The 18,138-nt window shown below is 33.5% G+C and overlaps 1 protein-coding gene across 1 annotated transcript in view; it reads right to left on the minus strand.

Annotated features, from left to right (window-relative positions):
* EYS (eyes shut homolog) overlaps positions 1-18,138 on the minus strand; it is a 1,472,707-nt gene that overhangs the window by 568,879 nt on the left and 885,690 nt on the right. Inside the window, 2 exon segments of the mRNA XM_044387239.3 lie at positions 11,780-11,871; positions 16,645-16,828. Of these exon segments, the coding sequence (XP_044243174.2) occupies positions 11,780-11,871; positions 16,645-16,828 (276 nt within the window).

The following is an 18,138-nucleotide window of genomic DNA, read 5'->3' on the forward strand; positions in this document are numbered from 1 at the left end:
GAATGGCAACCTTTGAGATCTGAAATCAAATTTCATTCCTGTCTTTCATTCCCTATTTAATAGTTAAGCATTAATTGACTATGTATGGTCCACTTACTGTGCTGGGTGCCAGGGAGATGATATTAAATAGGGAATAAGACAGACAAGTCCCTAAACTCATGAAGCTTACAGTCTAGTTAGGGATACAGAAAATGAATGTGTAAAACAACAATATAATAAAAATAGATTCTATGGCAGATAACACTTGAGTAGAAAGTGTTTAGAAGGTTTAGATAGTTTAGAAGGTTTACTTACAGAGATGACTATTAATCTGTAACTTGAGTAATGAGAAGGACTTATGGGAGAGACAACATGAGGACAGGGGAAAAGGAAAACACTAAGGAGGAAGATACACTATTCCAGCTGGAAGGAATAGTAAGCTTAAAGGCCACAACACAGAAAAGCTTTTTAGAGAGTTCCAGGAGTGATAAGGCATCAAAGAGAATGTAACATCAACAGGAAAGGAAGGCAGGTGATTGTAAGGTAGAGGAAAATAGGCAAGAGTCCAAATGTGCAAACCCAGTGCTTGCTGGCAGTGGCAAGGAGTCTGTATTTTACTCTGAGAGTAAAGGTAAGCCACTGAGGAACCTTTAACAGAGAGGTGACTTGACGCAATATGCTTTAAATCACCCTGACCAAAGTATGAGGAATATTTAGAAGCAAGCAATGGAGAACTGCAACAGACCAGATAAAAAACGATGGAGACTTGAACCAGGATAGTTTCAGAGGAGACAGAGAGAAATGGCAGATGGAAGATGAAATTTTGGAAAGGATTTTCTGATATGACTTGAAGGAAAAGAAAAAAGAAGTGGGAGTGATCAATGATTACTCTCTGTACATAGGTAGATGACAATTAATAGCTGAGATAGGAGAAACCATGGGGAGAGGTGTGTGGGAGAGGAGCCCAGATAGGTGGGTTGGTAGTGGTAGAGGAGTAAAAATTTTATTTTAGACATGTTAAGTTTAATATATGGGTTAGGCTTAAAAGAGAAGATAATAGGGGTTTGGACGTGTGTGTGAAATCTTTTTTTCTTTTCTTTTTTTTTTTTTTAAGTTTTTATTTATTTATTGGACAGAGAGAGACACAGCGAGAGAGGGAACACCAGCAGGGGGAGTGGGAGAGGGAGAAGCAGGCTTCCGGCTGAGCAGGGAGCCCCATGTGGGGCTGGATCCCAGAACGTGGGATCATGACCTGAGCCAAAGGCAGACGCCTAATGACTGAGCCACCCAGGTGGCCCTGTGCATGTGAAATCTTAACAAAGGTCTAAGCTGTGACAGTTCTAAGATGAAAAAGAATAATTGGGTATTGATATAGGAGGAATACCAAAAATTTACTCTTTTCAAAGCAGAAAGGGAAAAAGATTTCAAGAAGAGCACTTTCACTGAAATAATAATTAGTGTAATGAAGACAGAAAAGTCTTTTTGGCCTTTGTACTTCTTTATACATGTTGTCTTGGAGTAATGAAATGAGACTATCAGTTGCATGATAAAATCCCCTAATTTCAGGTGATATAATAAAAGCTGTGTTGGTTGTGGAACCATGGAAGCCAGACTGGATTGGATTGAAGAGTAAACGGCAGGTCACAAAACTGAAATCCCACGTATAGCAAACTTTTGAGATGCTTGGCTCTGAAGAAGAGCATAATAAAAGTAATACAAGATCCAGAATGGTGTTGTGTTGCAGCAAGGGTATCCTAAAGCCTGCTTTTATTTTGGGGGGAATGGTCCAGCAGAGTGAAAAGATGAATCATCTAAGAAAGAAAGGTAGGAGAGAAGGGTACAAATGGAGAATTTGCCTCTGGACAGAAGTGGGTCAAGTCCTCCAGGTAGTAAGAGGGATACACTATTCCTCTTGAACTCTTTCCTTCTGACTTGGGGCACACTCTCATAAATTTTCCCTACTTCCCCTATAAGCATGCAATGGCTATCCACAGTTATATGGAGTCTCCAGCTATGCTTAACTCTGGCCTTTCTAGGATTTAGTTACTTTGTTTTTGACAATTAGAGAACTGCTATCACTAATCTGTTCTAATTTGTTCAGTTATATAAAAAATCATTTCATACTTTACCATTGTGCTGTTTCAAATATTTTATTAAAATCTTGCAAAAGTTTAATCTTTTTCTAAAAAAAAACCAAAACTTTTTAGCTTAAATTTGGGAAAATGAATTAGCATAGTATTTCTTCACAGAAGCATAATAATTAATCATTAATGATTTGTTCCCATAAGAATAAACACATGGAACAGGATTATCAAGGAATTAACATTTCAATGGTTTCTAGAACTTTTCTACTATTCAATCTATGGATGCAGCCTTAATGTATTCATTTCTAATGACATGTGGTGATCAATGAGGCTTTAACAATTAAAGCAAACTTCAAGGTCATACAGAGAGTAAGCCAAGGCTGCAGATAACTGACAACTTCAGAGAATGCTAACTTGGAGAGAGACTTCATGTGTACAATCTAAATGATACACATGCCACATCATGCCACCTGGATTCTAGTAAATGAACTGTGAAGACCCTTTTGGAGGTATGCCACACTTTTCAGTTAGAATGCTTTGAAACTTAACTTTGCTATTGTTATATTGATTTAACTTGAAGCTTGCTATCTTTAATATTTTCTGGTTATAAAAAAGACCAAACTAGAAAAGATATTTGGATATCCTTTTTGAGAAAGTTTGATGTCAACAGAAAAATGTTAAAAATTTTAAAACTAATAATAAACAACTTGAAAAAGCAAATATATAGACTTGGTTTTTTATTCTGAATTCATTCCAATGAACATACAATGAGAATCTACATTAAAGCAATGGATTAGTTATGCTTTGGAATCCCTTTCTACAAAATCACTTTCCATTAATAGAAACAACTTTAGAAATAATTCTTAATAAATCATTTTCAAATTATGAAAGGAATCTAAAAATATTTTTGAGAGTTGAATTTAGTGTTAATGTTCAGAAACATTAATAATGATATTTTAAATATGTTTCTCAAAAGTGAGTTCACCTCCCACCACACAACTGATTCCTAACATGTGACTTTTCTGACATTTTGACTGGATAAGTTAATTACACTGTGGTGATCTACAATGAAAGAAAAGGAGGGAGGAAGGGAGGGACAGAGGAGGGAGGGAGGGAGGGAGGGAGGGAGGGAGGGAGGAAGAAGAAATGTAAAGATTTAGAGTATCATATATTTAGCATTTCAAAATAGACTAAAATGAATCATAATACTTCAAGCTCATAAGAATTAAAATTTATCATTCGACTACTGTCTTCAATATTGCAAGTTTTTCTTAATAAAATAACACTAATCTGTGTTTATTTTTACATTTACATTTAAATGTTTAACAGAAAGGTTTTGCAGAATCATGACTGGTGTAACCTTGGTTTATCTATTTTGGCAAGACTTTTCTTTAGTCTCTGTTTCTCACATATAATACTAAAATTAAGAATTATCTACTTTTAGCTTGTTTTCAGTATGTTTAGATTAGTATAGGAGACAGAGTTCACCTTCTGGCAAAGTTAAGAAGAAAATAAAGAAGCCAGAGAGATAGGATGTGAGTCAAGCTATGTATTAAGCCATAGAAAGATTCAAGTACTCAGAATTTTTAACTCAAAGGCATTTATGTCAGAGTCTCTCTCTTATCAGGGGAAAGCACAAATTGTCATCTAAAACAAGGCAGATTTCAGGTCAAATTAAAGAACATGGGTAATCAACCTGTTAAAATCTGCATTTATGCTAGCCTTTGTTTCCATAGGTAGTTGGGCCTCTGTAGGACATGCATTTGGATGCCTCAGAAGTTGCCATGATTTGTCATGATTCCACCCATTACTTCTTACCTCCTAAGAGCATGCGTTTGGAAGAAAGAAGCCAACTCTATGATCTTGTCTATTTCTAGCTTATAATGTTATCTTGTTTAAAAAAAGTATTCAGACAATTATTTTGAAACTATTTTTTCTAAAATAGAATGACTCAGGCTTCTGTTTTTGTATACTCTGAATTTTTATATACTGGATGTGTGGTAAAATACCTAGATGTAATAACTGCCCCATAAACGCACATGCATGTAGCGCTATATGCTGCTTATAGTAATTTCTGCACTTCCTACTGATGACCCCACCTAAAATATCCCCCAAACTCTGACGGTTCAGCTGACCCTCAGGCTGAGCATCAGCTGCATAGTTTCAGCTTTAGCTTCCACAGAGTCATGACTAATGCCTTATTAAAGGAAAAAACAAACAAAACTCTGATGTTTAATGCATATTAAGTACAACTGAAACTAGCTCTGTGTTCTTCTGCTTTGACTAACAGTATGAATAATAGCAGTAACATTTTTCTGAGATTAATGTCAGTAATTTTGTAATAGGTAATGCGTTTTCAGATGTTCAAGTATAATGATGGGAAATGTCCTACTTTGAAGAGTATAATTATTTTAACTTGTGTTTTTAAATAGTTTCTAAAAGGTAATTGGTACTAAATTTATTGGAGTATTTGTATAAATTGAGTTAAAACCTCTAACTTTAAAAATGCTTAATTCCTAATTGGATTAACTGGCCTTTATAGATTACACTTTAAAATTCTCATTTCCAAAGTTAAATGATAAAATTTCATTCTTACTCACTATATTTTGCATTGAATGAACATATGCCATTAGGAAAAAGAAAAGTAGGTTTGTGTTAGAGAGACATTTTTCTGGGTCTATAAATATAGTTTTAGAACCAAAATCAATTGTTCATTCTTATTTTGTTCAAGCTGAAGTAAAATCATTATTCCATTGGCATGTTTTTCTTGACACTACTGACAGTGGTTAATGAAATGATTAATGAAATAATGTACACATTTCATTAGAGAAAAAAATGTTTACTTTTTAGAAAGTGGTTAAATGGTTTATTTCTTTTCCACCTCACTGATTTTCCAGAACTCTGTACCAAAGCAATTCTGCTCTGGTTGACACATGTCAAGTCCTTGGCTTTATCATTAATGTCTTCAAAAGAAGTGCAAAACTTTGATGCTTACTGTGGTAACAATGTTCTAATTGTCCTGGTTCATATATATGTGTATGTATACAAATATATGAATGATATCTTTGTTTATACACACACATGCACACATACACATATATGTTATTTCTTTCAGACTGTTCTATGTTTTGAATGCACAATCTGCTGAATTTTTATATTTTCTACCAAAGAGATTAAAAAGCTCAAGGTTTATAGCGTAAAGATGAAATTATTTATTATTCATAGGCACTGTATACACACTTCAGGTAAGAAAGTTACCTATTGGGATAATTTCAGTCATAGAAACAGAGTGAAATGAAGTAATTATTTACAACATGTAATTTGATACTTTATGCATTTTCAAGCAAGTTGTAATTACTGAATAAATAGTATATATATTTTTATTTTCTTATAAGCAGTCCAGTGACACACTTGGAGACAAGATAAAAGAAATAAATACCATGGTTAAAATTAAACTATTAAGTGTTACAGACTTTGTTTACTGATTATTTTTTGTTTATCTCCAAATGTAAACAGTTATCTTACTTCCTCTTGTAGAAATAGTTTTCATCTTGTCTATTCTACATTGTTTTAGTTAATTTCTTCCTAGATGCAAAGTTAGAAAACCTTCTGCAGTTCACTTTGCCATTAGGTGTGTTCACATGAGTGAGTTCTAGCTAATAGAAAGCCAAGAGAAGTGAGATATGCTACTTCTAGATCTGTTTCCATTAAACCATCCACCCATTTTCTGCCATGTTAACTGGAGGAGACTCATGTTTTCAGCCAAAAACACACATCACACTGAAACTAATGTAACTTGAACAAGATTGAATAAATTAATTCTACAAAGATGTGGTCAAGGGGGAGGAAAGCCACATGGGATAGTACCGTGTCCCAGGACCACAATATAGTTACTCTGATACTGCTTCTATATCTAAAGGTTACCAGGAAGAAAAGAGTTATGAGAACTTAGAAGAGAAGGTCATCTACCAGGAGCTGAGACCTTCAGAGAGAGAATGAACCAGCCCCTGGGACACCACACAAGGCCAAGGGAATATATAACCTGACATCAATTACTTGCTTCTCAAATCATCTGCCAGTGTTCCCCATTGGCTGAAACCTACAGGAAGCTGGAGGACAAGGGAGCTTTAGATGGCTGGAACTGCCTTAACAAAGGTACACAAACCAGGTGGCTAAAATAAATTAAATGTATTGTTTAACAATTTTGCAGTTTTGAAGTCCAAGATCAAGGTGTCAGCAGGGATGGTTTCTTCTGAGAGCTGTGAGGTAAGGCTCTGTTTCAGGTTTGTCTCCTTGGCTTGTAGAGAGCAGCCTTCTTTGTTTTTACTTTGTCTTCCCTCTCTGTGTGTGTCTCTCTATGTGTCCTAATTTCCTCTTTTCATGAGGATACTGGTCATTTTGGATTATACCCCAATCTAATAACCTCAGTTTAACTTCATTACCCCTTTAAAGGTAATGAAGACCTATCTCCAAATAAGGTCACATTCTGAGATAATGGAAGTTAAGACATCAAAACATAAATTCTGTAGGAACACCATTCAAACCATTACAGAATGCATAATGTAATTTACACAGGTCAATTCTGAAGGACCAGAGAAGAGAGGAAGAAACTACAGAGTGGATCTGGAGAGGTGCAGAAACTTAGAGTCTATTGTGTACTGTAGCTTAGCTTAGTCTGACTGCCTTTGCATTTGCAGAACGATTTAATCCTCACTCTTTCCTACCTAAGTGGTCTCAAATATACATTTTCTTTTCCTCCTTTGATACTACAAGTTACTCAAGGAGCATCCTCCTATCATCATCTAAGAGAAACAATGCTAGTATGGTAGAGGATTTTCAACTGGATACAACTGGATAGTATGTATCCAGTTGGAAAAATATTTGTTAATGTGTGGGTTTCATTGGTACATGTCAGTCTTAAGTCTCATTCACTATTCTTAAATCCACTATGCTCTTTTTCAAAACTCACTGTAATTTATTGTGTGTCCACATGACTAAACATAAGCAATAGCTGGTAAATGATTCAAGAGTAACTGAAGATGTTTTCATTTGTTCTGTTTTATTTGTATCTGTACGACTCTCAGTATAGGAGCTCCCTACCCCAAATCAAAGTGTCAAACCAACAACTTCTCCATCAGACAGCTCCAGGAGAACTGGTAGAGTTTATGCAATTTACTTACAAATCAGGATGTACACTAAGAGTGTAAGACTAAGACAGGAAATGAAGAATTTTGTCGTCGTTGTTTTTTAAAGGCAGGGATGTATTTTTAACTGGTAGGCATGTTAAAAAAAACAACAACAACTTTGAAGGCCCACACTTGAGGAGGTCAGAAGAGCCTAATTTATTTCCATCTTTGAATTCCAAATCCTACCCCTCTCCAAAACGAAGGCAGATATTAAGTAGGATTTTAAATAGGTTAAAAAATCCCGTAATATACATACATAAAACACAAGTTCTATTATTACAATCTATAATGTATTAACATATAACTATATCATGATATATAATGATATGATCCTGTAATATATGCAATGATGTTTACAATACATAAGTAACACATGGTATACAACATAATTAATATAAAACACATACATAATTATGAAATATACCAACAGACATGGATAAAATATAACATCACACTCTCAGATCTGGGTTTGCCTGAGAATATATGCACCACTACTGTAGGTTCTCTCAGCACCCTATGCTTAAATACACCTGTGGTATTCAAGAGTCGAGTAACCAATGTACACCTGTGTTTGTTTTTCCTCTTGATATACTACACACTGTTGTTCAACAGCCTAACATCACTACCTGGTCCCATTTTCACTATCCTTTCTTTCATTAAAAGATGGGGAACAGCTGTAGCTAATTTCTCACCAAAATAGTTTCTAGTATATGTGCTTTTTAGTATCTTTATTACACCACTGTATATTTCACCTGATTTAAGCATTCCATATTTCCCTTCCTGCTTTTGTTAAGTTAAGCAATCACACGTTTCTTTTTTAAAAGGGACATGCTGCTCTGCAGAACATCTGTCTTTCCTTGTTCTCAAAAATAATAAGTTTAGTTACTTTCTCATGGAGGATATTTGTTTCACTCTTTCCGAGAGCACTTCATCATGGGCTTAGTACAACCTTGCTATTCTTTTTCCTACAGTTCCATAAGAGCATGTGAGGAAAGATACTTTTCCTATATTCACTTTTAAGGGTAATGTCATTCACCAGAAATGAGATAAAAGACCTTAGAGATGGGAGTGAAATGTGTGCATACTCTTTAAAGTAAAGAGTATGTTAATGGTCAAAGAAATTAAGGTGATAGCATTCTTGAATTAAGTGAAACTTAAAATTGAAGACGTGTTTTTCCTTTTTACCTCTAAAAGTATATTTTAAAGGTATAAAAAATAAAATTAATAGAGCCCCACTCTTGTTCTTTATAGATGTTAATCATAGTCGAAAGCAAATTTGTATAAATTTCCCATTACTTCAAATAATGGGAAAATAATAATTGAAAAATAAAAAACTTATGAAGAAATATTTCTGAATTTAGAGAATTTAGACCAGTTACAATCAACTATTTTTTGATAAAAAGTAAAAGCAACAAATTGTATGTAAATTGCAAAAAAAAAGTCATATAAAAAAAGTGATTTTTTAGTTGTTGAAGATCCTTAGAGTAACCTGTGATGAGGCTAGTGAAAAACAGGTATTCTTGAGATTTTTAAATGTTTTATGTTTAATGTTTTCTTTAAAGAAGATTTTAAATAGTATGTTGTCACTATTAAAACACAGACTGGACGTGTTATAATAGAAAAAAATGAGCAGGTCAGGAGGCAGATTGTGTTCTAAACTTGCCCTCTGTTAAAAAGAGAACCACAGGCTCAAAGTCATTTAGGCCGAGTCAACAGAGCAAGAACTAGGAAGATCGGTAGGAGAAGGAAGGGATAAATAAAGGGGGGGGGGTAATCAGAAGGGGGAATGAAGCATGAGAGACTATGGACTCTGAGAAACAAACTGAGGGCTTCAGAGGGGAGGGGGTGGGAGAATGGGATAGGCTGGTGATGGGTAGTAAGGAGGGCACGTATTGCATGGTGCACTGGGTGTTATACGCAACTAATGAATCATCGAACTTTACATTAAAAAAATAAATTAATTAATTAAAAAAAAAAGAGTTAATACCTAACCTAACTGCAGTTTAACCCCTTAGGAGTGTAACCTTTGACCAGTCAACATGGAATTTCCTGGTCAATACTAGGAAATTTACTGATAGACCCTTTCTATTCTCCTTTGGAGAGTAACCTTGCTTAAACAATGTATTCCCTGCTAATAAATTCCCCTTTTTTTAATGCCCTCTCACTGCCTTGAAAACCCTTTCTTTGGTTTAGCTCAGTGGAAAACCCCTCTACTTGCTAAATGGGATGCTACCCTATTCAAGAATCATTTTATGAAACCAATTGGATCTCCAAATTTACTTGAATTTTTTTAACATTTCCTACTGACTAACAATGTGATCTTGAGGAAGATGCCTACCTTCTTAAGCCTTAGCTTTCAAATGTGCAAAATGAGTGTTATGGACTGAATTATGACTCCTGCAAACTTCATATGTTGAAGTCCTAACCCCCAGACCTTTAGAATGTGACTAATATTTGAAGACAGGTCTCTAAACCAGAAGTAAGTTAAAATGAGATCATTAGGTTGGGCTGTAATCCAACATGACTGATATCCTTATAAGAAGAGGAAATTAAGACACAGATATACACAAAAGAATATGATGTGAAGACACAGAGAGAAGACAACCATCTACGAGTGAAGGAAAGAGGTCTCAAAAGAACTAACCCTGCTGATACCTTGACCTCACACTTCTAGGCTCCAGAGTTGTGAGAAAATAAATTTCTGTTGTTTAAGCAACCCAATCTGGGGTTCTTGTTATGGCAGCCTGACCAAATCAATATAACAGGATTTATGAATCTTACTATGATTACATAGTTACCTGTTTATAAAGCATCTGGCACATGGTAGTTATTTAACATGTGCTAATTAATAATGTTCTTACTGCTGATAGTCTTTTATTGGACAGGTCATTTATAATTCTTATCTTTATTTTATCTTGAATATATAGAAGTTCTTTTAGGGTTAAGAGATCAAATTATATTATGTTTCTATAGCATGGGTCATAGGGTCTATGCCTTAAAACTTACTCATAGGTTTGGAATAAGAGCAGCCTTAAAATTGTGCCATTTTTTAAACTATATCCTTTTCTGTATTTAATCTATGTTTCAGTTTTGCATCTGGGAGATGTAAATAATAATTAGAATTGTCCTTAACAATAAATTCATATATGTAATAAAATTACTACCTGACACATAATTGGTGTTTAATAAACTTTAAGTATGATTACTGTATTCTCAATGATTTTTTTAACCCTTTTTCAACATATCGCAGGCCAGGAAAGGTTTTTCTGGTGTACCCTTCTGTTTCTTATATCACTTCTTATCTGTCTTTCTTTGATGGGGCAAAATATGTCTTGCATTGCATAATTTATTTTTACTGCTGTCCTAACGCTTATACACCTGCTTCCCTTCCAGATGATGGTAGTCTCTCCCCAGGAAAATTGTTACCTTGGCTAAGATGGCATTGCCCAAAGTGCACTGGCCCCAGTGTTAGTTAGTCAAGATGTTAAAATGCTAGAGAAAAAAATATTAAAGGATTCTGTGCTCATGAGTTAAGCAAAGAAAATGAGACTTTATTAAATAGCATCTTAGAGGTCTTAAAAAGCTCCTGGGAATTTTGAGCAGTCGAAGGAGGTAGGTATGTGGGATGTAGCCTTTCCTCAATTTAGTTGATAGTAGACTGTTTTTAGGTCAGTTTTCCATAAAAATATGAAATTCTTTTAGAGGACAGAATTTGGGAAGTTCTGACTAAAGGAGGGTAGAATATCCTTAAAACCTTTCAAATAACTTCTTCCCCAGTCTCTGTTTTGTCCTTTGCTTTCCTCTTTACTGGTTTTAAATAGATAATTATTATCACTAAATAATAATCTATTGTCACAACCAAATAAATTATTTTAGTCTACATAATAGATTAGAATTGCGGTATGTGTTTTTTAAAGCACCATCTAATTAAAAAAATAGTGTAGGGAGGCAAAACACATAATATAAAGGCATTAATTCTATATTAAAAATTAAGCCTTACCATAAATCAAAGACGGAAAATGTCATTTTCACTCATCCAGATTGGCAAAATGATACCTGATGTTGGTGAAGGTTTGGGGATAGAGTCACCTTCAATCACAGCTTTTAGGAATATAGTAACATATATGTTCATTAGTCTATCTTTACCGTGGTACAACAAATCATTTTCATTTTCCTCTTAACGTTTTTCTAAATGTTCCAAATTTTTCACAGTGACTATTGCTTATTAAAAGAAATACCACTTTGTTTTTTTATGATCTCTCAAATTTGAAAATAATATGGAGCTTTCATGGTTTCTTTGTAAAGCTGCTTATATAACTTCATTGATAATATAACCCCTATAACATCTTTCCTCAGTACTATTTTAGGACATAGAGAAAAGACCGAATGGCTTGCTAAACATTAATTTGCATACAAACGCATGTGAATACTAATCACAATAACCTCGACTTTAAAAGACAAAAGCAATTTCCAGAGGAAAAGTCTTTGTTACTTATGATATTAAGTGTAAAAAAAATAGGCATATATTACCTGAGGAGCAGTGTATACTTCTGTCCATCATCTACTTTAATAGTAGTGTTAATGCTTCTCAATTTTGCTTCACCAGCGCAGAAAAAGTAGTACTATAGGAGGAAAAAAAAAAAAAAAGGTTTTCTTCAGTTTTTCACTATGAAATTAACACCTTATATTTGTATTGGACTTAGAATTTAACTAATAATTTTTATATTGCTTTGGAGAAAAGGAGTCTGAAACTTAGAGAAGTGACGGTGCAAGGTATATACCTAATAAAGGCTAGAATTAAAATATATAGATGTATAAGTATTATATACACATACATGCATCATACATGTGTATGTGCGCGCACGCGCGCGCACACACACACACACACACACACACACACACACTTCTGGTTTCTTTACCAGTATTCTGGGGAACATGCCTGAGAAAGGCAGGTTTTTCTGCTAGCAGAAAATGAGTATTATTGGCAAGTTTCCTTAGATATCACCAATAGAGCAACATGAAGATCAGTGAATACAATCTAGAGGGTGATATTAATGTCCAAGGAAGGGAACTTTAAAGATTATGGAAGGTAACCGTTCATTCTAAGCTTCTAGAGGCTGACGGGGGGGGGGGGGGTCTTTGTCAGATTACTACTAATTGAGCCAACTCAGTTATAGTTTAAAAGGGGGCAGATCATATCTCTAACAGGTACATTTCATTAGGACTCCCCGGGAATTCCACAGGCAGGCTGCAGTGGCCTATTCACCCTCTTAACAGCATGTGCCTGCATGTATATTAGTTATATGACAGCTATTCTTTCCCAGAAAGAGACTTATCATATCTACAAGCAATTGGTTACCCGCATATAAGTTAAAGAAACACAGTTGCATAGTGTTTCCTAACTCCTGTGCATCTAGCCATATATTTGTGTATATATATTTTTTCTTTTTTTTTTGAGGAAGAGTAGGGGGGCAGGGACAGAGGGAGAGGCAGAGAAAGAATCTTAAGCAGGCTCCATGCCCAGAATGGAGCCTGATGTGGGGCTCCATCTCACAACTCTGAGATCATGAATCAAGTTGGATGCTTAACCAACTGAGCCACCTGGGTGCCCCACATCTAGCTATATTTAAATTGATGTATCTATAACTTCCCACATGTAGTCTAAAAATAAATATTATGCTACATATTTTAATTTTACAATATTTGGCCATTGCAAAAGATTCCATTCCTTTACAAAATTATTACGAGTTGGGATGGGGGAGAGGGATAGGGTGGTGATGGGTATTAAGGAGGGCACATATTGCATGGTGCACTGGGCATTATACGCAAATGATGAATCATGAAACACTACATCAAAAACTAAGGATATACTGTATAGTGACTAACATAATAAAAAATTATTATTAAAAAATTATTACGAGTTGACTTTAAGAAATATGTTACACAGTTTGAAACAATAATAAAATAATAATAAATGATAAAATGTTAAAAATAAAATGTTAAACAGCATAATCTCATTTTGAGATTTTAAAAAAACAAGTCGACCTACATGAACTTTGAGGGGAAATTAGTTGTATACCATTGGGCTATACATTCTTCTCAAGCCCTGTGTAACTAGGTAAAAGTCAGTGTTTATTAAATTCTTACTCTGTACCTAGTATGCAACCGATGTGACCAAAGAGAACATGTGATATTTTTAACATCACAAATAATGATTCAGCTACTCCTTACATATAATATTTTGGGTTCTACATTGTTAGGGAAGATACTTAAATGATAATGTACTGACCAACAGCGAGGTGTGTGTGTGTGTGTGTCCGTGTGTGTGTCCGTCCATGTGTAAGAAGGTTAGTTTCCTTAATTTGTTCAAATATATCAAAAAATGCTTGTTCAGGTACTATTAAGTCTTGTTAATTCCCTATTATCTTCAGGGCTATCAAAGTTAAACATATATAAAAATTTAATGGAAACTCTATTATTCTTACTTGAATTTTTCTTTTATTATAAATAGCCCCTTTATGATATTTATATTTATGATATATGTATATCATATATATAAAGTAACTACTATTTATTGAGTGATTACTCTGCATCATGGATTTTTAAAACACCTTATAAGTAACAATTGATTGTTTCCTTACAAAACAAAATAAAAAACAAAAATCTAGCTTCAATATTCAGAGGTGGAAACTGAGGAAAGTGGTTCACCCCTCACCAGGGAGGCAGTGATTTGCAATACAGCTATAAGTCTGGGAACTGGTGTTTAGACTCCCAACAATGGATGTTATCTATGTACTTACTTCCTTGCTATTAGAAAAGAGCCAATAAAATGTTTTTTAAAAATTGTTTCAAAAATTTTTTAAATTAAAATAAAAATTGTTTCATATTATTAAACTTTCCTAAAACTTAAATTTCCTAAAACACACACAGACACAAAAACATCTGACTAACAATTCTGCATTTCTAGAATGGGTCTTAAATTATGATCACTGTAAAAGTTCAACCATAAATATGTCTTTTTGTGGAATTTGTAATGTAAATGCATTCCCCATATGATTATACTTTTAAAATAGATGAAGAAATTGGAGCATAGTTTCACAAATCATTGTGGAACACGGAAAATCTTAAAATCATGAAGATAGAATAACACTGAAATTTCCTTTAACTCATTCCAAGGAAGCAGTGATGTGAGTGAAAAGAACATGAATTTTGGATTTACACAACAAAGTAAAAATTCCTTATCTACCATTCTTAAAAGAGTTCCAAGAGCATGTATAATACCAAACTCTGGGAGAAGCAGGATTTTTGTGAGATGCAAAGAGAAAATACCTAAACTTCACATTTGATTATTATGTCCCAGACATCTTTCTACATGTTTATATGCATTTACTTTATTGACTCATTGTATTACACTTACTTCACAACATTTATTCATTTACTAATTTAAACCTCACAACAATCTTTATTACCCTCATTTTACAAGTGAGTAAATTTAAGCACAAAGTGCTTAAGTGACTTGCAAGGTCTCAAAGCTCCTAAGTGGCAGAGCTGGGCTCCAAATTCTGAGTCTAGCTCTAGGGCCCATGATCTTAATAAATATTTTTAAGATGGAGCCTGACACATAATATCAGTTCAATAAACAATAGTAATTATTATTACAGACATATCAATATATATTCTTTGTCCTAAAACCTAAAGGAAAGAAATTCTACACGCCTTTTCACCCACTATGGTTTTATAATTCCTCAATGTCTTGATTCGACCTATTGTGAATTTATTTTTATCTGAAAGTGAAAGAAATCTACTGTGATTCATCGTTTCATAAAATATTTTCATCCACAGTCCCGCAAATCTCTGGTAATTTCTCATAATGTCTCTGGAGATGTCCATAGTGGTGAGAGGAACCAGCTGAGATAGACACTCAGTTAATGGGAGTTGAGTCTGCAGCAGAAAAATGTGCTGAGGAGAAACATTTTGAATGTGGCCAATGCTCAATATTATGTGCTTTATAATTGTTTACTTTTGGTCTCCACACTTTTTCTGCTTATTATAAGATTAATGGAAAATTCTGGTCTTAGTTCAGGAAAATGCTATAGAGCAGGGATCAACAAACTTTAAGGGTAAGACTGATGATTCGTTAGTTTATTCTATTTATTACATAATTCTATTTTCTTACTTCTGTTTCACCTGTTCCTACTATTATCTGACTATTGAAAACAATATGAGAAAAATAAAGAGTATTTTATTTACCACTGAATCCTCAGAACTTGGCAAAATAACTGGTAACGGGCAAATGTTCAATGAATGAGTGAATACACACAAGAATGAATAAAAATACTACTACTAACTGCTACATCTGGATGATATTTATTTATGACATCAGACTTTGTACTAAATAATGTATGTGTGTTATAATAAGAAAGATGAACGTTTAAAGAAAATCAAACTGGAATATGGATTATTTAAATTATAAGGTATAACTCACCTTTTCATGGAAATTCACATATTTAAATCACATCATAAAAGAACAGATAAAAATATAGTATTATGTTTCATATATTAGGCTGTGTTGAGTTAATTACCTCACTGCAGTGATGAGTTTGATGACTTACTAAGTCTGGGTATTTATCACAGATATATGAGTTGATTTGTTAAGGCAGAATGGTGTTGAAAGAAGAGCACACACTTTCAACTTAAAGTTGGCTTTATAATTTAGTGTTTGGTAGCTGTATGATCTTGGACTTTGAAGAAAGGTTGTTATAAAGACTACCAAGTGTTAAATCCATGATTTCAAACTTTTTGATCTCAGAACCCCTTTGTGCTTTTAAAAATTATTGAGGACCCTGAAGAGTTTTTGTTTACTGGGTGGTATCAATATTCATAATATTAAAAATTAAAACAGACATTTTTAAAATACAAAAATGTGTTAAGTACACATCACATTAGTGATGAGAAAGACGACATCATCACAATCCATGGAGCCTCTGGAAAACGCCACCGGTACACGTAGAAGAATGAGTTTTTGAAAAAGGTAAATAACAGACTTTTTTGAAAGTAGTTTTTCCCTTATGGATCCTCTGAAAAAATTCGGGGCTCCCTAGATCACATCTTACATTAAAGCTATAAAAAACAGTAGCACTTACTATCACTGGGATATTGGGAAACATCAAAGTGGAAAAACAGATTAAAATATAGAGAAGAGAATGAAAATTATTCAAAGTATGTACCATTTTGATATATAAATACTGAACACAAAATTACAAACATAGAACATACAGCTTCCTCGTGATTGTAGAAGACATATTTAAGATAAAATTTTATTTTGACAATAACACTAAAGTGAAGAATCAGAACTTTCTAAAATTCCTTTAAATGAAATAAATGTAATGACCTACATTTAAAGTACCATTTTCAATACATAATTGAATAAAAAATCCATCTATTGATTCTGAGTCTTGCTTGAGATAGAGCAGGAGTCCATAAGAGTGTAAGGTCTGAAATTCTAGTGCTATGTTATTTTGTGGATTTAACAACACATTCTGGAATTCTAGATAGGAATCTCCATAATAACAAGCACAACTGAAATTTGTAGAGTCAGAAAGAAAATACAATTTAGGTTGGAACTGAATATGCAATAGTTGGGTTTCACATTAACATTAGAATAATATCTTCTGAAGTGGGGCTCATATTTGACTCTTTTCTGCCTGTTACAAGCACAGGCACCTGTTTTCTTTACATAGTCACAGTGGTATGCCATAATTTCTATGTACTGGGGGTTTCATGATCAAATCTCACTTGGAAGGCAGGGATGTCTAGATGATTAATCTCCAACATTGCATTCAGTTACACTTTACGTTACAGGTCAACAGAAATAGGAACATTTTCTAAAGATGTCTCTATGCATTGTATATACAACATGTTGGTACCAAATTACGATTTATGTCATTACTGTTAATTTAACTGGGTGGATCTTGAGGGCTGATAAGAGATTATTGAGAAGTGAATAATGTTATCTTTTTGTAGCAATACCGTTTTATCCAAGCTTCCTTAAAAATCATCACTCCCTTGTTCTTTCTTTTTCTTACCTTCCGAATGACTATATTTTAATTAGCCTCAATCTTTCAAGTGAAATATAGATACTTTGAGTAAAATACTTTGACAATTTACATTTATTAAATTTATACATGTATGATTAATGAAACGTAGTTAGCTTAATCCCTGAATAAGTTTCTTTACATTATTGAAAGGTACTTTTGCTTGATAAAAACTTGACTATTTGATTATATTCCTGTAACAATGGATATGAGTTATCTCCTTTCACTTCCTCCCTTCTCCTCCTTCTGCAATACACACACACATAAACTCCCTTTAAAACTTCCAAATTATTTATTTTTTTACAATTAATACAAAAATTATTCATGAAACTGTGAGTTTTACTTTGCTGTCCACCATAAATACTTTTTTAAAAAAAATATGTACTTTAAATCTTTTATAGAGTTTATATTCTATGTGGAGTATTTTTTTTATTTTACATTTTCAATAACGCTTTAGAAATATTGTGTTAAGTCTTCAAACTTGTAAAACACTCTAAGGAAATAATCAGCTAAACTTCAAAGAATTTCTTCTTTTAACTAGAAAGAAGAAATTTCAAAATACTTCCAGGAAATGTGTGCTTTGTAGACATAAAAGCATATGGTTTTTTTTTTTAATAAAAAAAATTCATTAGTGAAGGTGTCTCAAAGATTGAAAATATTAACAAAGTGCATTCAATTTTGACATCTTAACTGCTTTAGTTGCTATATGAAATAAGCAGTTATTTATTCCTTGTAGAGTTTAATGATGATGTTGAATACATAGTACAATAAAATTTCATGTATTAAATAATTTAA

This window comes from Ursus arctos, unplaced genomic scaffold (genome assembly GCF_023065955.2).
Source record: "Ursus arctos isolate Adak ecotype North America unplaced genomic scaffold, UrsArc2.0 scaffold_29, whole genome shotgun sequence".
Classification (NCBI taxonomy): domain Eukaryota; kingdom Metazoa; phylum Chordata; class Mammalia; order Carnivora; family Ursidae; genus Ursus; species Ursus arctos.